Genomic DNA, 26,685 nt, shown 5'->3' with positions numbered 1-26,685 from the left:
CAAATGCAAGTAGTTGTTACTGTGCTGTCTACAGCTTCTAAAGAAGCACAGTAGTTTGCTTAGTCTCACTGTCTTCAGAGAGCGAATGGTATGAACTATTTCATCTTCATCTCACTGTGGGGTAGGAGGAAGGAAAAGGCATCAGACTCCCCTCTCCCTGTGGTCAGCTTCCACCACAGAGCATCCACTCATCCACTCTTTTAGGTGGCACCGTTTCACCTCTCCGGCAACAACCACTAGGAAGTCAGGCTCCAAGAAAATGCCAATAGCACAGGAGGAGTGGCAGGCCAGAGATCAGGAAGGTGGGAGTCAGTTGCTCCCTCTACCCACAGCCTCGTGGGCCTGCAACCTCAAAGGCGAATGGTGCAGACAATCTTAGGGGCTCATCAGTATCATAAACCAGAAACCCTAGCCCTGCAAATAGGAGGAGGCTTATAAACAGAGCTCTCCACAATGACTCGGGCATTTCAAGTCCAACATGTCCCATGCCCCAAAATGAACTTAATTTGTCCCCAAACTTGTTAGAATCGTCCTCATCTGAGTTGCTCAAGCCAATAGCCTCCCTGCTTTCCTGTTCGCCCTGCTTCACTCAGTTCTCAACACAGCAAGAACACGTAAGTCACCTTATTTAACATTCTTGCTCAAAATCCTCTTCTTGGCTCTATTTAAATGTCAAAGGGGCATTGTGCCTGCAACTTCAATAAATCAGGAAAAAGTGGTATGTGTTATTACAGATACATAGATATATACACATCTGGGAAGATAACCAGATATCTGGCCTAAAATGTCAGTTGTGCTGAGGTTGAGAAATCTTAAAGAATTATAGTTATTAAAAATTTTCTTAAATTGATTTTAGAGGGAGGATGAGAGGGAAACACTGATTTGTAGTTCAATTTATCTATGCATTCATCAGTTGCTTTTTGTATGTGCCCTGACGGGACTGAACCCACAACCTTGGCATATTGGGACAATGCTCTATACAACAGAGCTACCCAGCCAGCACAGATTGAAGTAATTTTTGCCAAGTTGGGATTAAACTTCAGATCTTGGAGGGTGGAGAATTTGTATATATTATTTGTAATTCTTCCATAAGAATTGGTCTCTTCTTCCATATTTATTTACATCAGTATGGACTCTTGTATATTTATTTGGTGTTGGAAGCTCTTTCAGGTTGACTCCTTTGTTCCTTTGACATGCCCCCATTGTATTGTTTTTTGAGCTCTTACTATAAGATGCTCCAGGATCATCTTATATTTTTTCCTGCCCTAGCCAAAGGAACCCTGATTGCTTTTATTTGCAGAATGCTATTTTACAAACCATGATCTGGATATACTCATTGATACTGGAGTGTCATTACTTCTAGGTCCTGTCAGAACACAGGCAAATACATACTAATCCACGTATATGCATTTTATAATTGCTTCTGTGTCTATCCATCTGTGTGTGAGAGTTCATATTGATATCTGTGACTATTCTGATAATTTTTTATTGAACACAGAATATTATACATGAAAAGTTATAGTCTCTGGATAGTCATCCTCCAGAGAGGATTCACCTTGTCTTCTAACAGGCAGTTCAATTAGGAACAGGTAATTTACTAAAAGTCTGACTTGAGATTGTTTCAGAATTTTTTTAGACTTGGACCACACTGGTTTCCTTCTTATTCCTAGAATATAGCCTTTCAATGTTCACATTGAATTGTGGGGTGATTACAAGAGCACTTCCTACTTGGCATGTTCTGTGCTCCAGTTTTTACTGTCACAATGAGTTGGCAGAGTGTTCCACTTACCCTTTCAGTGTCGTTGGGCTAGATTTCTTGGTCTTTGGCCTCACCAGATGAAGAATGCTTGGGAAAGATCAACTGGCATTAAATGTCAAGCCCATTCCCTTTTCACTCAGTATACTTCATTATTGTTTTAATTTTTAGAGGAAGTAGCATTACTTTCATAACTCATTTTCAAGTCCTAGCAAGCAATTGGATTTAGAAAACTGGAGAGAGTGAGGAGTGTAAGATCATGACGTTATTTTATCTGGATAGCAAGATGTTTAGTACAGCAATTCACCAGGATAGAGAATTGAGGAAGATAGCATGGGTATATGTGTTAAGTTCATGAATTTGAGTTTACCTTTCGGACTCAGGGAAAAAAAATGCATTGTAAGCAGTTGGCTCTGAAAATTTATTCTCTGGAGAGATGGCTAAACTTCAGATATAAATTTGATAATCCTTTTTATTCATTTTTTTCACTTTTTAAATTCTCCAAAGAACAGACAATAGTTGATTGTACACTTTTCTCCCTACTCACTTATCAACATATCATCATATCAATGCCTCCAAACTCCTCTACTTCTGGACCTCGTAATTTTATTTCCAGACTTCCAAATAGTTTTTCTTTCTGCTGTCTCTTTCCTCCTTTTAATCTTAGACTCTTCATAAAGCAGGGAGATGAACATGCCCTTCCCTGGTTCAAAGACCCAATGGCTTTCCATTATCTTAACAGCAAAATGCAATATATCTGCTTGCACCATATCTAGTATTTTTCTGTTTTATAGGTGACACTAAGCCCCAGGAAGTTTAGGTGCCTTTTTTTTTTTTTTTTTTTTTTACTGTCATACTCCTTAGCTGTGTTTTACTTCATTTTTATTTTTACCTAATTCTAAGTACATGTTCCAGTCATTATTTTCATGACATTTAAGCTGGAGGGCAGGAACTTTTTTTTTTCTTTAGCAGCATTTAGTACAGTCTCTGACACTGAATATTTATTGAATGAATTAATGACCAAGCCCCCCACTCTGCATCATTTCTAATACGTCCTTGCTTTTGTGCCTTTGTTGACTATTCCCTCCCTGTCTTTATGCTCCTATCTCATCCTTCAAAACTCAAATCTCAGCAGCTCCACAAAGCTTACCATTTTACTTCTAGTTAGAATTAAACCCTACCTCCTCTGAGCTCTTACAAGTATCTTGTCTACCTTTATGATTAAATTGAGCCATGTGTTTTCTGTATACATCAGTCTTTATCACTGTATAATACATGCTTTCATGCTTTGCTGGGACAGTGTACAAACTGTTTTGTATGTAAACTTTGTGTACACTATAAAACCTTAAAAAAGGCTTTGAACATAGTAATTTAACAAGGTCTGTTGGATTGAAGTAATTGGATAATTACGGGAGATATTCAAAGTACATGGTAGTACATAACAGAATTTTAACAAATGGTTAGTCCCAGAAAGAGAATTTGAAATTTTTATTTTTTAAAAACTGTATTTTCCAGTAGAAAACTTTGCATATATGTAGCCTATAATCAATATGTATATCAGAGATCAACAGTCTGATGAATGTTGCCACTTAAAAAAAATCAGTAGATAGGTCTTTTTATTTTTTTAAACACAAATTTTAAAGATTTTATTTATTTACTTCTAGAGAGAGGGGAAGAGAAGGAAAGAGAGAAACATTGATTGGTTGCCTCTTGCACATCCCTAACCCCACAACCAGGGACCTGTCCTACAACTCAGTCATGTGCCCTGACCCAGAATCAAACCAGCAACCCTTTCGTCCAAAAGCAGGCACTCTATCCACTGAGCCACCAGCCAGGGCAGACCTTGTTATTTTTAAGCAGATTATGCTACACAAATTAGTCATGGGAGTATTACTTTAGCTATTATTTTGTTTAATCTCTAGATGACAAATAGGGTAGTAATCTTTACACTTAGACATACGAATTTTTTAAAAAATTGTTCCACATATTTAGAAGCTGTGATTAAATGGTAGTATTGAAGAAATGACTTCAGGCCACTATAGTTTATAGGCTTCATTATTGAGAGCAAAATAAATCCATATTTGCTGTAAACATCACAGGAAGTTAAAAACTCAGGAGAACCAAAACTAGGTCAAAAATTTTTTTTGAGAAAATGGGGCACTGGAGTTATGTAGTTAATATATTTAATACCAGAACAGCATAGTATGTTCACACACGGGGGATTTAATGATAACTAGCATTGGCACCAGCTAGAACTCTCCAGCTGTCAGCAAATAGGTGTGATGTCGGAGTGAATGCCAATTAAATTATGGAAGGTATTTAAGTTTCCCCTACATTATTTAACAATTTCTCTGATATGTAATAGGTAATTTGGGCTCACTAAATGTCTGAGATCATAATATGATTATATTTCTAAGTTCTGGTTGCACATCCCACAACACTGATTTTTACAATATCTGATAAGGTTCTTAATACTGTTAACACATTTCTTAGAATGATAAAACTCTCCTCTTCTGGATTGTAGTTGAATAAGACTAGAGCTTCTCTTACATTATAGCAAATATGAATTTCTTTCCATTGTTGCTGACATACACTAAAATTTTTATTCATATTGAACATTTTCCCATAACAAGATTCCTCCTCAGAATTTTTTAAGTTCAGTACTGTCTGAGGTCTAAGTTAAACTTTCATTATAAAAATTGAATCGTTTCCTATCCACTGTGGGGTGTTTTTTGGTTTTTGTTTTTTTAATGTAGCACAAGAGTTGAGCATTGATTAAAACCTTTTTCATAATCATCAATAGCATTCACTAGATTTTTTTTCTGGTGTAGTGTCTCTGGTACTGAATAAAGTTGGTGTATACACTAAAGGTTTTCCCACATTCATCACATGTACACTGTCTTGGCCAGAATGGGCTATGTCATGATCAGCAAGTTCAGAAATTTGGGTAAAACTTCTACTGCACTGAATACCCCCGTGGGGTTTCTCCCCAGTGTGGATTCTCTGATGTTCCATAAGATCTGTGCATGTGTTGAAGGCTTTCCCACATGTATCACATTTGTATGGCTTTTCCCCAGTGTGCATTCTTTGAAGATTAATGAGATCAGAGTGCCCACTAAAGCTTTTGCCACATTGATCACGTGGATATGGTTTCTCCCCAGGGTGGATCCTCTGATGTAGGATAAGAGCTGAGCACTGACTGAAAGCCTTCCCACACTCATTACATTTATATGGCTTTTCCCTGGTGTGGATTCTCTGGTGTTTGGTAAGGTCTGAGTTCTGGCTGAAACTTTTGCTACACTGTGTGCATGGGTATGGCTTTTCTCCAGTGTGAATTCTCTGATGAAGAATAAGGTCCGAGCTCTGACTGAAGGCTTTCTCACAACTATTGCAATGATAGGGCTTTTCTCCCGAGTGTACTCTCTGATGTTTAGTGAGGTCTGAGCTTTGACTAAAACTTTTATTGCACTGATTACATGCATATGGTTTCTCTCCAGTATGTATTCTTTGATGTTTGATAAGGTCTGAACGACGACTAAAACTTTTAGTACAATCACTACATGGATAGGGTTTCTCCCCAGTGTGGATTCTCTGATGTAGAATAAGGTTGGAGCTCTGACTAAAGGTTTTCCCACATTCATCACATTCATAGGGTTTCTCACCTGTATGAATCCTCTGATGTTTAACAAGATCTGATCTTCGACTAAACATTTTACTGCACTGGTTACATGGGTAAGGCTTCTCTCCAGTGTGAATTCGCTGATGATTAATAAGATCTGAAAGTCTACTGAAGGTTTTGCTACACTGGTTACATGGATAGGGTTTCTCTCCAGTGTGAATTCTCTGGTGCAGAATAAGGACTGAGCTCTGGTTGAAAGCCTTCCCACATTCATTACATTTATATGGTTTCTCCCCGGTGTGGATTCTTCGATGTTTAATAAGGTCTGAGTTCTGACTGAAACTTTTGCTACACTGATTACATGGATATGGTTTCTCCCCAGTGTGGATTCTCTGATGCAGAATAAGATCTGAGCTCTGACTGAAGGCTTTTCCACACACATCACATTTATATGGTTTTTCACCAGTGTGGATTCTTTGATGTTTTATAACATCAGAACTCTGGCTAAAATGCTTGTTACACTGGTTACATGTATAAGGCTTCTCTCCAGTATGGATTCTCTGATGTTTAACCAGGTCTGAGCGTTGGCTAAAACTTTTACTACAATGATTGCACTGATAGGGTTTTTCTCCTGTATGGATTCTCTGATGTATAATAAGATCTGAGCTCTGGCTGAAGGCTTTCCCACATTCATCACATTTGTAAGGTTTTTCACCAGTGTGGACTCTTTGATGTTTAATAAGGTCTGAGCTCCGACTGAAATTTTTAATACACCAATTACAAGGATAAGGTTTCTCCCCAGTATGAATCCTCTGATGCAGAACCAGGGCTGAGCTCACACTAAAAGCCTTTCCACACTTATCGCATTCATAGGGTTTCTCCCAGTGAGTTCTCTGATGCCTAATAAGGCCTGTCCTCCAAGCAAAGCTTTGTCCATATTCATCACAGTTATGTTGTCTTCTTTTAAAGAGGTTCTGATCCTTTTCATTTAATTTATCCCCAAATTCACAAAATTCTCTGCATTCAGATTCCTGGAGAACATTGTCTTTGGGGTTGTCAGACTCCTCAGTTAGTAGTTCAGTTTTTGCTGTAATATCCTCCTCTGAAGTCAATTCTCCAAGCTTGGTCTTAATCTCACCATCTGGAACAATAAACAAAATCCAAATGGAATGTGTTCTCCACACTGTAAGAAAGTTTCAGGTAAAACAGATTGGTATTTACCTTTAAAATGTCATCACAGCCCCGGTTAGTGTGGCTCAGTGGACTGATAGCTAACCTGTGAACTGAAGGGTTTCTGGTTTAGTTACTGGTCAGGGCACATGCCTGGGTTGTGGACCAGGGCCCTGGTTGGGGGCATGTGAGAGGTGACCAATCGATGTTTCTCTCACACACTGATACTTCACTCCCTCTCTTTCTCCTTTCCCCTCCCTTCCCCTCTCTCTAAAAATAAATGTTTTTAAAAACATCATCTCAATATAGGAGTGCTGCAAAACACAAAATTATCCTCTGAGAGGGAAACTAGGAAGCATCAATAAATAATGGCTCACAATAACTGTTTAGAGAAGTGTCTTACCAGATTTAATCTGTATATGTTTGTCACAGGAGATCTGGGAATACTGAAACCTAATCACAGTGATTAGGGAAGTTTGACTAAAGCAAAGCTGATACATAAGCAATTTATGAACATTTGTAAGGTAAGCAGTGTGAGAGTCGGGGGTGGGTGGAGGGGACGTGGGAGGGGGCAGCAGTGCCCAGGTTGTCACTGGGAGGGTGTACCACCAGGCTGGGCAGAGGCTGCGGGTAAGGTAAAGAAAGAAGCAGTATGCCCAGGAATGGTCAAGACAGAATCCTAAATTATTAACAAAAATTAGGTCTATAGATAATCCTCCATCTTTTTTGTCCTGTTACCAAGGAAGTAGCCAAGAATGCATGATCGTTCTTTTGAAAAAGTCAAATTCTTTGAGCAAACTTCCTTACTGAGGTGTGTAAATCAGGAAAAGCATACAGAGGTGGGGTCAGAAATCTCCTTTGAGTTGAATTTGAGAAGGCCATTCCTATGCTCAGCAATATCAGATGCCTGTGGTGGTAGGAAGCATGAGAGCTCCACTGAGTTTCTTTTCTCCGTTTCCCTTTCCTTCTCTGTTTCCCTTTTCCTTTCCCTCTCTCCCTCCCTTCATTTCTTGACTTTATTTATTTTTAGAGAGAGGGAACGGGAGGGAGAGAAACATCGATGTGAGAGAGAAACATTGATTGGTTGCCTCTTCCACGCACCCCAATGAGGAACCCAACCTGAAACTCAGGCATGTGCCCTGACCAGGAATCAAACTAGCGACCTTTCTCTTTGGGTATGATGCCCAACCAGCTATGCCACACAGGTCAGGGTGCTCCATTGAATTTTTTTATTGTTGGCCCATTGTTAAGTGGTGTTTACTATAGAAGGCACACACTTGTCAGACTCCGAATGGTTTAGAGAGCTGAAACCATGACACAGACAAGTTTTAAAGGCAAAAGTCCCAATCCCAAGCCTTCAAGTGTCTCGGTAAATCTAATTGTGTGCTGACTGATTTATGCAATATGAATGTCTTAGGGAGTTTACAATATATGTAGAATTAAAATACATGGCAAAAAATAGTACAATGGAAGGGAGATAAGCAGAACTAAAATATTACAAGGTCTTTGGATTTTCCTAGAAGTAGTAAATTAAGATAAGCCATAATAAATTCAATGTGTATGTTGTAATTTCTAAGGCAACCTTTTCCAGCCAGGTTCCGTGAGAAAATAAAACAGAAGATGATTTGAGTGACTATTTTCTTAATTCTCCCAAAAAATGATACATAGCTAGTACCATAATAGATATATAGGAGAGAAAGTAATACATTATTTACAATGGATGCCTTAGACTTTGGCTTACTCATCTCACAGAATCGTATCTGAGAAAGACTGCTATAAGGTAACCATTAAATAACAATAAAAGAATATATAAACAATAAATTAATAGAAAAAAACCCCTGGTAATGCAAAGTTAGGCTAAAAAAAAGACAAAAGAAATAAAACATGAGATAAATAAAAATAAATAAGGAGATGGTACTTTTAAATCCAAACATCAGCTATGCTTTATGTAAATTTACTACTCCAATAAAAAACAAAGAAAACCCAGCAGCTAACGTAATACTTAATGGTTAAATAATGAATGCTTTTCTTCTGGAAACAAGGGAGCAAAACAGGGATGCCCTCTCTTACCACTTATATTCAACATTGTACAGCTTCCATTCAATATTCCTAGCAATACAATGAGACATTAAAAATAACTGAAACATATAAATAAGAAAAAAGTCAAACTGTCTTTACTTATAGACTACATAAAAAAGAACTACATATATAAAAAATCCTGAAGTATCTCACAAAAGCTATTAAAACTTGTAAATGAGTTTATCACAGCAATATACAAAAACCAATTATATTTCTGTATACTAGCAATGAACAATTAGAATGAAAATATAAAACATTTTTTATTGTATCAAAAATACTTAGAAACAAACTCTACAAAATATACACGATAGTTGTATAATGAAAACAATAAAACATTGCTGAAATTAAAGACCTAATAACTAGAAATAAATGCCATCATTTATGAATAGAAAGACTTAATATTGTTAAGATGGTAGAACTCTCCCCAAAATGATCTATAGATTCAATGCAACCCCAATCAAAATCTCAGCAGTCTTTTTTTGTAGAAATTGACAAACTGACTCTAAATTTTATGTACAAAGGCACAGAGAGCCTAAACAATTTTGAAGAAGAACAAAATTGGAGAAGTTACACTATTTGATTTCAGGCTTTAATATAAATCTACAGTGATTAAGGCAGTGTGTTAATGGCATAAGGATAGACATGCCCATTAACAGAATAGAACAAAGAGTAAATAAATAGATCCAAACATATATGTACAACTGATCTTCACAGTTGCGAGATAAGTCGATGAAAGGATAGTCTCTTTTCAATGAAATATCATAGAACTGGATATTACAATGACCAAAATCAACTCCAGCTCTTTCCTCGTGCTATGCACAAAAATTAACTAGAAATATAACCTAAACCTAAACATAAAAGCTAAAACTATAAAACTCCTAGAATAAAGCATAGATGACTAAAACTAATGCATAGAACTTAAGAAAATAAATTTGTGTTGTTTAAACCATGCAGTCTGTGACATTTTGTTATGGCAGCACTAGCAGGCAAATACGGAATGTTTTAAAATTTTATACATTTATGGAATTATATCACCTGTATTTTGTGACTTGGTTTTTTTTGCTTGACATTATGTTTGGAAGATTCATCCATATTCATGTCTCTAGCTGTAGTACATTCATGTTCACTACTACAGTGTGACATACACCACAATTTATTTACCCATTTTCCTTCAATGGACAATAACATTTGGCTACTACAAACAATGCCAATATGATTATGCTGGTACATCTAACTCAGTGCACATATCCAGGTGTTTCTGTAGGTTATAAAAACTTCAGATCAGAATTGGTGGGTCTTCAACTAGGTATTTCCAAAGTAGTCAAACCAATTCACACTTCCATCAGGAATGGAGAAGAGTTAACATTGCTCTGTTTTCTAACTAACACTAAGGCTCTTTTTTAAAGTGTATTGTATCAGGCTCCTATCTCTATAACTACATTGAAACTACAGTTATTAAAGTCCCTAACAAGTTCTATCTTGACAAATCCAATGGTCAATTATCGATCTTACTCTTTTTAATTTTTTTTTAATTTTTAGAGAGAGGAGAAGGAAGGGAGAGAGGGAGAGAAACATTGACGTGAAAGAGAGACATGGATCAGTTGCCTCTCATACGCACCCAGATCCAGGACCCAACTGGAAACCCAGGCATGTGCCCTGACTGGGAATTGAATCAGCAACCCTTTGCCTCAGGGAGTGACACCCAACCAACTGAACCGCACTGGTCAGGGCTTATTCTTTCAAAAATTAATTAATTAATTTGTATTGTTGCCACTATTACAGATGTTCCCCATTTTCTCTTGATCTTATTCTTGATTTATTTGACACAGTTGATTACTCTCTTAAAACTTATGCTTTTTTCTTGCTAACTTACCCTTAACTTATTCTCCATACAACAGTCAGAGTGATGTTTCCATGCTATTATCCTATGTAAGGACTTCCAATGGCTTCCCATTAAACTGGGAATAAATTCCCAAATACTTCCTATGGCTTGAAATCTTCTATGATCCGGTCCCTATCTGTCTTCATTTCATCCCACCATCTCTATTACCTGTCTAGCCCAGGCTCACTCTGTTCCTGATACATCTAGGAACTTCTTGCATTTGCTATTCCCTCTGCCTGGAACACTCTTCTCTCAAATAGTCAATGGCTTGTTCTCTAACTTCATTTATTATCTCCAACCATTTTTTACCAACTCAGAGAGGCACAATGCTTGGTGAGTCCTGGATTTTGAGGTAACAGATACCAAAGCAGATTCCAGTTTGCACTTGGACACTAACAGAGACTTAATACTTGACCACAGAATGCCAAATGACTATTACAAACTGACCATTGTGTGGCAGTTGGTATTTAATCCGCCAAATCATAAAAGTGGACATTCAAACCTGCATTCCATGGTGAAAGCAAGTCTGGAACACAAGTGAATTTTTCTGTGTGTCAGTGACTCAGATTCTCACAGTGCCTGTTCCTGTTTCCACTATCCCTGTCCCTCACCCTATATTCATGGCCTCATGGGAATTCGCTAACACCAGTTAACAAAGATTGAAAAAGTCCAGAACTGGTTTACAGATGAGTCTGCCCATGTGTGGGCACAAGCTGAAAGCGAATAGCTTTCACTTATGCCTACTGTGGTCTCAAACACACCAGTGATGGCAAATGTTCCTAGTCGGCAGAACTTCAGGTACACACCTAGTTGTCCCCTTTTCAGGGAAGGCAACATAGCCTAAAATACTAGTCTATATTGACTCAGGAGTAGTGACTAATGGGTTACCGTATTAATTAGGTACCTGGAAAGAATAAGACTGGAAGACTAGAAACAAGGATTCGGGAGGAAAAGTATGAGGATGGACCTAGAGTAAGCAAAGAATAAATATATTTCTGTTCCATGCGAATGCTCATCAAAGGGCATCCCCCATGAAAAAGCCTCCCTATAAGATGGACATGATGATTCACATTATGAGCGTCGATCAGCCTTTTTACCAGTGCTTGCCCAGTGAACTCACAGAGTGGTCATGGCAGGAGGGATGAAGGCTATGCATGGGCTCGACACTATGGGCCTCTGCTTATCAAGGCTACTAAGTCTCTAGCCACTGCTATGTGCCCAAGCATCCAGCTACAAAAGCCAACACTAAGTTTCTCACCAGGTACCATTCCCTGGAGAGGAAGTAGCCAGCCACTTGGGGGCAGATTCATTATACTCGACCCCTGCTGTCATTAAGAGGGCAGCAATTTATGTTCTTTAAAAAAATTGCTTTTAATTTATTTTCTTAGAGAGAGGGGAAGGGAGGGAGAAAGAAAGGGAGAGAAACATTGATGGGTTGCCTCCACATGTGCCCTGACCCAGGACCAAAGCTGCATCCCAGGCATGTGCCCTGACCAGGACTTGAACTGGCAACATTTCGCTTTGCAAGATGATGCCCAACAAACTGGGCCACACCAGCCAGGGTAGAAATTTGTTTTCAAAGGACTAAATACATAGTCCAGACACAAGTTTGCATTGATTTAAGAATTCCATGGCTATATTTATTACCCTGGTATTCTAGTCAATATTGCCTCCAAAGGAGTCATTTTATAGGGAAGGAAGTACAGTGGTGAGCTCACACCTCTGTAATTCATGGGTCTTACAACATGCCCCATCATCCAGACATGGATTGCTATAATGGTGAAGTGATTTGCTGAAGGCTCAGTTTTGGTATAAGCTAGGCAACACCACCAACCAAGTTTGGGGTGCTATTGTACTGGATGCAATACGCCTTAAACCAGAGGAAACACATGGTATTTTCTTCCCCACAGCCAGAATACATGGGACTAGGAGCCAAGGGTGAAGGAATAGTAAGGATGTCTCCTCTTACTATATATCTAACAATCCACTTACATTATTTTGTTTCCTATCCCCATAATCTTGGGCTTGGTGGGTTTGAGGTTCTGGTTCTCAAAGGATAAATACTTCTACCATGGAATAAGGTCATGATTTTGTTAAATCTGAAGCTGGGACTGTCCTCTGGCCATTCTGGGCTCTTCATGCTGCTGAACCAACAAGCAGAGAAGGGGTCACTTTACTGGCCAGGATGACCGATAAGCATTACCAATGGAGAACTGGTTGCTGCTTTACAATAGAAGTGAGGAAGAGTATGTCTGAAACTCAGAGGATCCGCTGGGTTGCCTCTTAGTTCTCTCATGTCTGATATGCCTAGTCAGTGGTACACTAGAGTAACCCAAAGGCTCAGATCTTCCAGAAAAGAAGGTTTATGGCACTTAACTAGGTAAAAAAACTGTGTCATTGAGAATCTGGCAGAGAGTAAAAATAATAAGGAATGGGTGATAGAAGAAGATAGTTACGATGATCATCTTAGGCTTTGTGAATAGAAAAACTGAAGTGGCTATATTTTATTAATTATGTCTTTTCTCCCCTTTCCTCATTACCTTAGATGAAAAGCACTGGTGGTAGGGAAGTTTTAGGTTTCAGGTGGAAGTATAATTTAATTATATGTCAACCTGCAATGAAATGGCAGCTTAAAAGACTTTGTTTTTCTGCTGTGTCGGGAACACAACAATCCAAACATAAGACAAAAGTGGATATTATAGGTTAAAAAGGGTGGACTGTAATGGACATTCTCCTCTCATCTCCCATAGATCTATTGTTCACCCTGCTCGGTGCCTCAGGAAGCTCATATTAGTTTTTGGACTGTATCACTTGGGGTTCTATGCCCTCCAGCTTGCAACTAGATTTGGCCAAAATTGTAGGCGACCAACTGTCCTGGTTTGCCCAAAACAGAGGGGCTTCTTGGGATGTGTGGGACATTCTGTGCTAAATCCCAGGCAAACTGGGATGGGTTGGTTACCCTACACTCTGGCTTCCCTCTTCCTGGGCCAAGAGTTGGAAGTAATTGTAGTTCTTTTAGCAAAGGCCACATCTCCTATTGGGAGACTCTATCCTATAGCTAGCTACCTGCTCCAAGGTCTGGTAATCAAGCTCTTCCCTTGTAACTGAAGGACTAAAGGCAGTAACTGCCCCTCATCATTGTTTGTCCCTAGTCTGTTCTCTATCCCTAGTTGATTTCTGTAATCCTGCCCATCTTTTTCATGAAACTTTGAATTCCCTTAAATGAATGAGCCAACTGTCTCCTACTAGAGTACTGATATATTCTGGTATATTTTTTTCCAAAACCACTATTACCACCTGATACTATCCTGTATATTTATTTATTTTCTCTTTTCCCTGCTAGAATGTAAGCTCCTTTAGGGCAAAGTCTTACCTGTTCTGTTCACTGCTATATCCTCTATACTTAGAGCAGTGTCTGGCACAGAGTAAACCCTCAATAACTAATAAAAATATTATATGGTCAATAATAATTAAGCTATGATCTTATTAACTAATAACCATTTATAAACAGTAAGAATTTGTTGAATAGTTAATTAGATGATTTGAAGGATACATAAATGTTAGTAATGGTTATCTTCCAGTGGTGGATTTGCAGGTTACTTAAACTCTCTGTTTTGTGCCTTTCTGCATTTTATAAATGCACTTTAATATAATTATATTACTCTATAATTAAAAATGTTATTTATATACACTCTAAGAGAAACAAACAGGTGCAATATGTGTGTTAAGTTATGCAAAACCGAAAGAAGGAGGCCCAATTCTGCAGTGGTTCTCAGGAAAGATGAGAGCTAGATGCCTTCAAACAGATTCTCAAAGAAAGGCGAATGTTAAATATGTACAGGAGAAATAAAAAAATAGTAAAATAAAATATAGAATAAATAAAATAAAAGTGCTCCAAAACTAAAAAGAGGCAGAAGATCTAGAGTAAAAGAAAAGGATATCAGAAGTTGAATTTCACAGGACAAATAGCAGTAATGGAAGGACCAAAATAGAAAAGCAGAAAAATATGATGTAGAAGTGCGACCCTGTAAAACATCAACAAAGCTGGGGTCAAAATAACAGTGGATACTATTTATAAAGAATTACTACCAGCCAGGTGTGTTCTCAGAGTTTTTTATATACAGGATCTCTTTTAGTGCTAATGTGTTTGTTATAGTAGCAATGGACCCCATTGAATCCTACCTCCCAACATCTATATATCCTTGTGCAATTCTCACCCACATGGCTCTGGAACTGGTTATGTGACTTGCTTTGGTCAATGACATATTAACAAATGTAACATAAACAGGTTAGAAAAGTGCTTTGCAGGGAGAGATCTCCAAGATGGCAGCCTAGGTAAACATAGCTGGTCTTGCACAACCACATCAGAATTTCGACTAAACTACAGAACCCTCATGCAGAGGTGGCAGAAATCGAGTTGAATGGAGGTCCTGCAACCATAGAATTAAAGAAGAAATCACATCTATCCAGACTGGTAGGAGGGGTAAAGATGCAGAAACAGAGAACAGGCTGGTCCCACACCCACGTGTAGCAGATAAAAAGTGGGAGGGATATCTAGGGACTGAGGGGTCCCAGCCCCACACCAGGCCCCCCAGCCCAGGGTTCCAGTGCCAAGAAGATAAGTCACCATGGCTTCTGGTTGTAAAAGATCCATACTACCAAGACCCAGAGTCAAAGCAGCTCTACCTAATACATAGAAACAAACCCAGAGAGGCTGCCAAAATGAGAAAACAAAGAAGAAAACAAAACTTCAGAAAAAGAACTAAATGAAATGGAGATAAGCAATCTATCAGATGCAGAGTTCAAAACACTGGTTATAAGGATGCTCAAGGAACTTAGTAAGTACCTCAATAGCATAAAAAAGGTCCACTCAGAAATGAAGGATACATTAATTGAAATAAAGGACAATTTATAGGGAATCAACAGTAGAGTGGATAAAGCCAAGAATCAAATCAATGACTTGGAACAAAAGGAAGCAAAAAAACCCAATCAGAACAGCAAGAAGAAAAAAGAATCTAAAAAAATGAGGATAGTATAAAGAGCCTCTGGGACAACTTCAAGCATACCAACATTTGCATCACAAGGGTGCCAGAAATAGAAGAGAAAGAGAAAAATTGGAAATCTATTTGAAAAAATAATGAAAGGAAACTTCCCTAATTTCGTGAAGGAAATAGACATGTAAGTTCATGAAGCACAGAGAGTCCCAAATAAGATGGAAGCAAAAAGGCCCACACCAAGACACATCATAATCAAAATGCCAGAGGTTAAAGATAAAGAGATTCTTAAAAGCAGCAAGAGAAAAGCAAGTAGTTGCCTAACAAGGGAGTTCCCGTAAAACTGTCAGATGATTTCTCAAAAGAAACTTTGCAGGCTAGAAAGGATTGGAAAGGGATATTCAAAGTGATAAAAAGCAAGGACCTACAACCAAGATTACTCTATCCAGCAAAGCTATCATTTAGGATCAAAGGGCAGATAAAGAGCTTCCCAGACAAGAAAAAGCTAAAAGAGTTATCATCATCAAGCCTGATTATATGAAATGTTAAAGGGACTTATTTAAGAAAAAGAATATCAAAATTATGAACAATAAAATGGCAATAAATATATATCTATCACCCACTGAATCTAAAAACCAAACTAAAGCAAACAAGCAGAACAGAAACAAATCATAGATATGGAGAACAATTTGATGGCAGCCAGATGGGAGGGAGGGTTGGGGGGATAGTGAAAAGGTGAAGGAATTAAAAAGCACAGATTGGTAGTTACAGAATAGCTATGGGCATATAAAGTACAATATAGGAAATGGAGAAGTCAAAGAACTTATATTCATTACCCATGGACATGAACAATGGTATGAGGATTGTCTGAGGGAGTAGGGGGTGCTGGGTGGAGTGGGGCAAAGGGGAAAAATTGGGAAAACTGTAATAGCATAATCAATAAAATATAATTAAAAAATTAAAGAAAAAGAAAGGTGCTTTCATCCCAGGGGTTGCTCTCTGTCTGATTTTAGAAACTAGCTGCCCTGTGGAAAATGTCTGGGCTAGTCTGCTAGACTTAAGTGCCTGAAGCCATAGAAAGCACCCACAGCCAGACATACATAATTGATACCGGCTTAGAGCCTACCCTAGCTGAGCCACTAGATGACTACATGAATTATCCCAGGCAAGACCAGAAGGAAAGATCTCTCCAGAGGAGCCCAGTCCAACCTGATGATCTACAGAACCGTAAGAAAATAACATGTTTAAAAATGCCTGATGTTTTAGGTCGCTAAGTTTTAGGGTCCTTTTTTATGGAGTAATCAATAGACACAAACCTCAAAATAACCCCCAAGATATGAATTAGTATACACTTATAAAATGAGGAAACAGAATTGTAAGAAAAAGTAATTTACTGAAGCTAATAAATGACAAAGCTAGTATTTGAATCCAGGTTGTCAGACCCTAAAATTTTTAACTACTGCCTTGCAGTAAGTGAGAATGATTTGAAAAGATTTTAAACGGGGAATTACCAAACACTGATTGGTGATAAGGTGATTATAACAGGAAAAATGGATGATTTGGGAGACTTAAGGAAGAACAAGAAATTCTTTGAGAATGATTGCCAGAATTCACAGCAAAGTCTTGAGACTGTGCTTCCAGCACTAAAGAGATGTTACTGCCCAATAGGATGAGGGGAAGGCAATGAAGAATTCCAACAGCACCTAAAGACACTAACAGAGCAATGGTAACACCCTCCCCAAAACCACCAAGAAAGATAATACACTGCTTCTCACCTGATAGAAGGCGCTGGTCTTGAGATTCATAAGTGAACTGTATCTCCATGGGCTGCAACTGGACACCTGACACCTCAGGGAGCAACTGGAGAATTACCATTTCCTCAGTAAGCTTTTCTTGTTCAGGTAGGGATCTGAGACCTGGAGGCAACTGGGTACCCCTGGGCTTGGAAAGGAATCATTGCAGAGACTGGAGATGTAATTTCTGACACTGGACCACCAGAAACATCCTCTAGGTATAAAAGAAGAGAAAACAAAATCTCATTTAATTTCCAAGTGGTTTTTTCTCAGACTTTATTAATCTTCCTCAGGCATTACCCCTCCTGGATATATATTCTCAATTCCAAGTCTGGAGATCTTCAAACATCATTAATGGGGTTAATACTAGCATCTTCAAACATCATTAATGGGGTTAATACTAGCAAAATAAGGGTATAACTAGAAAGAGGCAGGAGAGGTAATCTTAGAATTTTGCCCCAGTGGTTAACACTATATTACTCGCTTGCCGTCCTATACCCAAATGACACTTCTAATCCATCATCACGATCTGTTTTTCCTTCCTTCCCTTGTCCCAACACTCACACATTTAGGTTGCTCTTTCCCGGCACCGTCGGCTGATTCACGTGGATGCATCTACACTTCTGATCCTACCCACCCCGTTTCCGGTGCTCATTCAATAGAAGCCAAGGGCCAGCCAGGGCTGAGCGGATACTAACAGGACTCTGGGCCAAGAACGGAACCGGCTCGCCGAGCCTAGGGACCGCGCCCAGGAACGACCCGATGGCCTTGCCTCTCCATGGCCTCAGGAAACCGAAGACGATTCCCCGGCAGCGCCGCGAGGACGCTCGAGAGGCGAGATCACCCGAGTTCCTCCCTCTCTCCAGAGCCGGCATCAACCATACCTCAACTTGTTCTCCAGACCGCTGTCAAGCTTCACAAACGGCGAACCCGCCACCCCCAGTCCGCTCTAGGAATCTGGGAGGATGGCTCTGCTCGAAGGAGCCGGGCCTTGCACGCGCGCACGCGCCCAGCAGCGCGGGGCTGACAGGGGGGCGGGGCGGGGCGGGGCGGCGGGGGGTGATTCAGGGGAGGTCCGCGGTGAGCGGAGAGCGGCGGAGGTTCGGCGCCTGAACATTCACGGACCTGTCCCCAGTCGAGTCGTAGCGAGGGACCCCGTGAGCCAGCGCCAGATCCCTTGCCCCATCTGTTCATTCTTGACGTGAATGTCGCAAAACATCTTTCTGGAAAGCTCTTTGGGGCAGAGTAGATCCTCTGACTACAGAATGCGTTCTTCCTTAGTTACATTACCTCTTTTATCTACCTCCACCTCAACCGACCCCACCCCCACCTCTAAATTAGATTCTCTGGTGTGCTTCCATTCCAACATCCTGTCCTCTCCGTGTTTCCCCTAGAACACTGGGGCGCCTTTGAATCCCCTGGAGGCCTTGTCAAAATACTCATTGCCGGGTCCCACCGACTCAGCAGAAGGTCTGGGGTAGGAGCCCAGGTTCTCAGGTGATCCCGCTGCTGCTGATTCTGGGAACACGCTTGAATACCACTGCCGTAAAACTAAGTAGTTCTCAGCAATGAATCCCTGAATTGCTGGGAAGTTGTTTTTCATCTATTTTGCCATCTAGAAAAGACATGGGGTCTCTTTCCAAAAAGGTTACGTGCCAGTGCGATCCTTATTAGACGGAAGGATCAGGATAGGAAAAGAGACCTGAAATGGGGATAGATGGGGTGGACAGGAGAGCACCAGCGTAGGAAAGGCTATTAACTGTGTTCTCGGAAATGTCTTGGGAAATAAAGGCAGAAAGTGGGAGAAGAATTGTGACAGGTGAGACATACCACTTTGGATAAGATGCTTGGAAGAAAAGGTACAAGTATGACAAAGTGGTAGCTGGCTGATGTGATGGTTAAGGCGGAGGAAGAGGGTTTCCTGTCCCAGCTCAAGACCCTCTTGCAATACATGAAATCTTTGGGATGCGTGAATGAGACCCTGACATTATCTGTAAGGAACTTGTTTGGGTCCAACCCTCACAAGTAGGGAGTGCAGATACTTTTTTTTTTTTTTAACAGCTTCACTGAGATATAAAAGGCATACAATGTAAGCAAATAGTTAAAATATACAATTTGGTAAGTTTTGTCATATGCACACAACCATGAAATCATTAACATAATCAAAATAGTGAACACATTCAGCAACCCCGAAAGTTTTCTTCTTCCCTTGGTAATCCCTCCCTGTCTCCCACAGCCCCCTACCAGTGTTCTGCTTTCTGTTACTATAGATTAGTTTTCATTTTCTAGAGGTTTAACTAAATCGAATCATATGGAATGCACTCTTTTTTGGTCAAACATCTTTCCATTGGGTGTATATACCACAATTCATCTATTTACCAGCCGATGAACATTGAATGTATTTCAGTTCTTTACCATTACAAATAAAGCTGCTTTGAACATTCGTGTGTAAGTCTTTATATGGACATTTTTTTTTTATTACATGGTTGGCGTAGGTTGAACATTTTCAGAAACTGCTGCACTGTTTTCAGAGTGGCTGCACCATTTGCATTCACACCAGCAGTGTATGAGAATGCCGTAGCTGGCATACCACTTTTAACAGGTTTCCAGTAAAATAGGAAGAGAAAGTTAATCAAAAGCTAATTCTCATGTGCAAAGGTAAAGGGTTTTGTTGACTTTTATCTAGAAGTGAACATAGATTTTCTGGGTGTTTAACCAAGGAAACCAAACTATTCTTTCAGATTATGCTGGATTTGTTGCTGTTGAGAGTTTTACCACAGATACTAACATTCTGTGTGTGAGTTTAGGCATCAGTTTGGAACAGCTGGTTGGATTGGCCAAAACAAACCTAGAGCCAGCTGTGGTCCATACCAGCTGACACTTAAGAGGTTCCTCTCAGTAAGGCAAGGAATTCCGAGGTTCCCAGAGAAATCAGGAAATGATATGAGATTCTCAAGAATGAAACAGATAGGCCACCTACCAATATTCTACCTAATTTCTCTTTCCTACTCCATTTCCTCTTGGGGAAAACTAGGCCAAATTAACATATGTCTGATTTAGGCATGGATTCTAGGGAAGTGGTTCCTAATTTTTTTTTGAGATAATGAGAACCATGTGCCTTTTCCTCAGAAAGTTGAACATAAAGATCCACGTGCGAACTTTTGTTTATCATGTATTATTTTGTATTGGATATAAATTTCATTTGATACTTAAATTATATAAGCAGTCTTCACAAAGAATGAATTTCAATGTAAATATCAATTTCCAGTTCCAGGTAAAAAAGGGGCATACATCCAAATTGTGAAGCCACATAAAAAATTAACATTCCTTTTGATCAAATCAATCCTCCTCTTCCCTAAAATTTGAGACCCTAGGTTCTATTTTTATATCCTTGATGCTATGCCAAGCTCAAGTGCGCTCTGTTTCTCTCTTTTAAAAAATTTCCTCAATCGACTATTAACTGTTTTACTTAGAGATGCCCCCACCCGGTCCCACCCAGAGACCTCTGGTTATCCCGAGCCCCGCGTGCCTCTTTCCCAGCTCGCCACGCGCCCAGCTACAGAGCTGCAGTCCTCCGGCCTTCCTAGAGGGGCTCGCCCACCCACTTCCGGCGGCGCCTGCGGACCAGGCCCGTCTTCCTCCCTCCCTGTGTTTGGTCCCCACATCCAGCCGAGTGGAGGGTGAGTGAAGCTGCCTAGTAGTGCGGTCTTAGGTGCTTTCCATACCGACATTGTGTAGTGTCACCGTCCCCCGCCGCCTGGCCTCAGCTGCCTCTGTTGCGGGTAGAGCCTGCAGTGGCACCAGGTGGCCGCCTCTCTTCGACGCTGCTACCCGCCAGCCCATCCGTCCATCGGTCCATTCTGTCTTGGCGTTTGTCCCTTTGTGCGCTCATCCACCCGCTCCTGCGTCCACTGACAATATAAGCATTCGTCTAGCGTTTTCTGTGTGCGAAGGAATCATCTCACGTGGCTGAAGCTCGCTCTTGAGTCAAGTCTCAGCCCTCGATCTTGACTTCCCAGTCTAGCTTGGACGGTTTATCATTCCCAGAGCACTTCGTAGTTTTCGCTTCATAGTTCTTATCATTATTAAATTAGGTAATTACCTGTACTTTATCTTTAACGACCCCCTTTCCTTACTGTTTTTAAGGTCTTTAATGGCAAGGACACTGTCTCATTTACAGCTCTGCTCAGCGTCTAGCACAAAGCAGGCACTCAGTAAATACTGTTAAATGTGTGAAAAACAGGCCCTTTTCGAAACGACCCTTGGTTTGGTGTGACCCTTGGAAGACAGGCGTGAAAAGGCAGTTCAGAATGCACACCTAAAAGTATGGACTCTGGAATCAGACCTTTTGGTTTCAAAATAGCCCAGACTACATCACCTACAAGCCACATGACTTGGTGCAAATTGCGTAACTCCTGTTTCTCTGTAACTCCTGTTTCTCTTCGGTAAAACACTGGAGATAGACAATAGAGTACTGTGAGGATGAAATGAAGACACTTAAGACAGGTAGACAGTGCTTGACTCTATAATAAAAGCTCAATTAGTGTTTTTTGTTACAAGTAAGCAAGGAAACAATGCTGATGCAGTTTTAATGACAGCTGTGTTGTGGTTCAAAAGTGCCCTGGAGGTACTCTCTGTGTTGCTAGCTCTGATCAGGAAGGCTGTATGCAAGCTCAGTGCCTTCCAGCCCCTCAAAGTGTTCGGCAGCTGGGTTCCTAGACAGTAAGAAGAACAGACACTGAAATGCAGACTTCTGGTCCAAAGCCGTCCACTTATGCCCCTTGATAAGCCTGTTGGATTTAGGACTAACCTGTGGAACTCTGATGTGGAGGAGGGTGGACCAGTGAAGAAGGAACAGACAATTCTTTATAACGAAAAACTTCCCTTCAGCCACACACACCATGAAGGACAAGTTGATGAGGCATAATATTTATAATTAAAATTTAATAGTAGCACAAACCTATTGAAATTAAAAGGCAAGACACACAACGGAGACCAGTGATGACTAAGTAAAAGATACTCATCAATGTTTATCTTCTGCACATCGCAAACCTTGGTAAATGCCACATACACATAGATACACAAATCTGATGATGCCTTGTCATGGGATTTCTCAAATGCCAGTTGTGACACAGTAACTAAGGAAATGTATTTAGTATTTTTCTTACACTAAAAAATGTAAGAAGAAAATTGCCCCAATTTTCTCTATGTTTAGGTGAGTATGGAGCATCTCTTAAATTGGGCAAAGCACAGTATAGGAAATGCTGTTCTGTAGGCGTCTCATACCTCCTTTTACATTAGCTCAGTAAATACCACCATCCTTTCAGCCACCAGAGCCAGCCAGAAACCTGTGTCCTTGATTCCCCTCTCTTCCAAATCTTCATCCCGTGCATCCCTGTCTTGTCAAATCTCCCATTTTTATATCTTTTGACTCACATAGCTCCTGCCCTCATTGCCCAAATGGTCGCTACAGAACGCTTCCGATCTCCGTACTCCACACCACTCTCTCTGTGTAGGTAGACAGACCTTCCAGCTATCCTGTGGCTTTGGGGATCAAATGCAAACTGTACTACAGTGTCTCAGACCATTGGTGGCCTGGCTCTTCCTCTATAGGTTCATCCTCTCACTATTCCTTAAGTCTGTCCCCTGCTGTGGCCCAGGGTTTTTGTTTGTTTGTTTTTTCCTTTAAGCCTGGCTGTTCAAACAGAAGCATTTGTAGCACTCACTGAAGTCCCATCCACGGAGAATCTGACTCACTAAACTGTTGTGGGGTTCATGCTCTGTGCCTGATTCTGAGCCATAGCCAGGGGTGACAACCAGTAGTCTGGCCTCCCAAAACCATGTGCAGTTTCCTCAATGGGTTACATCCTCTCATACCCACGCCTCTGCCTGAATGATCTACATTTTCACCTGGCTCACTCATATCGGCTGAGGTGTCTTCCCCAGGTAGTGACCTCTCCCAGGTCTTAGTCATTCATCTTTGTGCTACCTTTTTTTGTTCCCTGCCTGTCTCGTTACTGTTGCTTTCCCATACTAAATAATCTAGGAGCCCTTAAGACAGACCTTTTATTTATTTATCCTCAGCCAAGGATATGCTTATTGATTTTTAGAGCGATAGGGGAAAGAGAAACAGACAGAGACAGATGGACAGACATCAGTGTGAGAGAGAAACAACGATCAGTTGCCTCTTGTACACGCCGTGACTGAGGATTGAACTTGAAACCTAGGTATGTGCCCTGACCAGGGATTAAACCTTAAGGTGCATGGGATGACGCTCCAATCAACTGAACCACCCTTCCAGAGCAAGGAAAGACCTTTTAATCCTGTGAGTCGTGTCAGTACACTGTCTAGCACATAGCTCAAGTGTTTGTTGAAATAATGGATGAAGGAATCCATTCCTCTTTTCTTTGTGCTCAGAACCTTGACTTAAAGTCAATAATATTTCTTCCATGTTTGTACACCCTGCCAGACTATTCTCCATGACTGCATTAACCTATTCTGTAATAATGAGAGTAAGTGCTTTAGAGTTGGGCAACTACAGGTCCATGGCTTGACTTTGCTGTTTACCATTTTGGGGCCTTTGGCAAATTTCTTACTAAGTTACCAAACCTCAGTTTTCTCATCTGTAAAATGGGAGTGGTAATATCTATTGTACAGTATTATTGTTTATAGCCCCAATAAAACAGCATTTGTAAAATGCCTGGAACATAATAGGTGTTTATTAAATGCAAATTCCCTTTGGAGAGAGACCATGGCGTAACAGAAAGAGATAAATATTCTTGTTGCAGAGCCCAGTTCTTTTGTTTACTGGTTGTGTATCTTTGGTAAGCTCATGATTCTCAGTAGCTTCATTTGGAAAATGGTCACAATTGTAATTGTCGTTACTGAATTGTTAGGGAAATTATGTAAGATTTATGTTAAGTATCCATCTAGTGTCTGACATCCAGTAAGTGCTAAATAAAATGCTGATAATGAGGAGTTCCGTAAAGATGGAAGCACTGGCAGACATGGCTTGTCTCATTGCACAACCGCAACAAAATTACAACTAAAATATAGAACAACCATCGCTCAGAACCAACAGAAACAGAGTTGAATAGAAGCCTGACAACTACAGAATTAAAGAAACCACATCCATCCTCTGAGAGATTCTTTCTGAATTTTACTTGCTGCCCAGGCAACAAGTAAAAAAATGTTTCTGTTTGCTTGTTTTACCTGTTGCAAGTTAATGGGGAAGCCACTGTGAATGGCCTTGACTTGGTTATTAGAGAATTATACAATTTTTGTCTTTTGGATTATTATTTGTCCCCTGGGATCAAATCTCTAGGGCTCTTAGTCCTCTTGTTTTCTGTCTAATCATCTGAATGAGTTTCTGACTCCAGCTGCCCTGCCCTGTTATTCTAGGGGTTTCCCTCTTGTATATCCTTTGAATCATAGTGCTAGTACTTGATTATTCCTAGGACACAGCTCATAGCCAAGGAATGACCTAAAAGGAAATGACATCCACGGGAACACTGAAGTCTCTGAGTGTCCAGCTCTAGCCCTTGGAGAATCAGTGTCAGTGCAAGGGTGAGCCTCAGGAGCCCCAGGCTGTCCATGTGGAGATGAGGATGGAGATGAGCGCTCTCCTCTGTGACATGGTTCATTTTCTTAATGACAGTCACTTGCCGTGATCTTTAAGTATTGTGGAAAGGCCCTCCTGACTAAAAATATTCTTCCATTGGCTCTGCCTAGAATCCGAAATTCCAATATAATTTCTAACTTTGGGTTAAGAATTAAGGTCTCTAATAAAATTCTCTAATAATACCCATAATATTTAAAGACCAATATTCTATTATTTTACTATTATGGCCCCACTGGCATGGGGATGAATAATGTGTCAGTAACAGAAACCACAACTTGAAGAGGCAAAGTGTGCTATTAAGAATTATTAACTATTGCAAGGGATTAATTACTAAGGGATAAAAAAAAACTCTAGAGAATACAGGAGTAGCACATATAGGGGGTTTCAAGGGCTGAGGCAGAGCACCAAGGAGAGAACAAATCTGCAAGAGGGTACAATTAATACCTAAGAGAACGTTTGATTCCTCTTCTGAGATGTCCTGATTTCCCTTCCGGACACCGTCATCTCTGAAGACTTGGTGATCGAACTTCTGTGGGTAAGAGGAGTGGTGAACTTACAGGGAGAGTCTTGTGTCCAGAGGTTGTGGGATTATTATTGAGTGAGGTCAGTCAGAAGTCTGAAGGCTTCAAATGGATAGAGGGTTGCCTTTTCTTATAAATGACAATTATATGATTTCATGGTTTTAATATCACTTAATAGTTTTTTATTGTCAATTAATTGTAAATGCTGATAATACAGAAAATGAGAAAGTATAAATCACCCACAATCTCACTACCCATAGGAACATTGTTATAATTTGGAATTCTATTCGTTTTTTTTTATTCCAACCCTAAAATTTTTTGGTAAAATCTTGTTTGGGAAATCAATCTTAGTATCTGATTTTAACATTTATATTTCAACTGTTTAGTATTAGAATGTAATGTAAGGCATTTTGTAATAAAGTTTGAATTTAAGTTTTGCTTTGAAATTACTCATTCAGGAGTAGGGAGCGCAGTAACATGAGTGGAGACGTGCTGGGAGAATCGGGGAAGCAGTTGTGGGAGGAAGTCAGGGAATCGGTGTTCTTAGCTTTTATTCCCTGGGCCAAAAAGTGTCTGCAAACTGACAGTCCCTGGGGCAGCAGTTCACCAGGGGAAGTCACAAGTCGCCTCTTGAAACACACACACACACCCCTGTGCCCACAAGAATCAGGACCCTTCTCCACCTTTGAGAGCAAGAGCCTGGGTGACTGCCATGGCCTCCCCCTCCTCTCTCAGCAGGTCCTTAGTGGAATTGCTTGTGCAGCAAAAAAGACCTGAGACCCTTTAGATGCGTGATCATTGTGTAAGCCAATGAGACAGCTGCCAGTGACAGAGTTTGAGTAGCAACATCTGGTTCGGGCCCATCAAAAGCGGGGGTTGGGGGGATATAAGAGGAGTCTGCCTAAGGGACTCACCTTTCCTCTTGACTTTGCAGAAATGCTCTCCAGGTCAGTCCTCCTGCATGGGGAAATTATTCTACCTGGCAATTCCCCTTTGTCTGAGGATTCACTTTATGGTGCAAGGAAAGCAAAGATATTCACATGGGATCTTGGAGAGACCAAGGTCAGATTTGCTTAAATTTCCAGGCCTCTCAGCTGGACAGTGTTAATGAAAGCCACTGGACTCAGTGGAAGGGGGAGAAAGGGAGAGATAGGAAACTGACATTAATCACCTTGTCTAAACTGCACACTGTCTTTTTAAACCTCTGTATATGGACTTCTGGCCAAGATGGAGGCGTGGGTAGGTATACT

The 26,685-nt window shown here is 40.3% G+C and overlaps 1 protein-coding gene across 1 annotated transcript; it reads right to left on the bottom strand.

Moving 5' to 3' along the window:
• Positions 1 to 4,552: 4,552 nt before the first annotated feature.
• Positions 4,553 to 6,568, bottom strand: LOC129078826 (zinc finger protein 271; the record flags this gene model as incomplete). The annotated part of the gene is made up of 1 exon (XM_054583815.1): positions 4,553 to 6,568. A coding segment is annotated over one exon (2,016 nt), but the record flags the coding sequence as incomplete, so codon positions are not given.
• Positions 6,569 to 26,685: the final 20,117 nt, after the last annotated feature.

This window comes from Pteronotus mesoamericanus, unplaced genomic scaffold (genome assembly GCF_021234165.1).
Source record: "Pteronotus mesoamericanus isolate MK-2021 breed Mesoamerican mustached bat unplaced genomic scaffold, CSHL_Meso_final contig_74, whole genome shotgun sequence".
Taxonomy (NCBI): domain Eukaryota; kingdom Metazoa; phylum Chordata; class Mammalia; order Chiroptera; family Mormoopidae; genus Pteronotus; species Pteronotus mesoamericanus.
The sequence above is the reverse complement of the archived record's forward strand: the minus strand, read 5'-3'. Positions and strand labels throughout refer to the sequence as shown.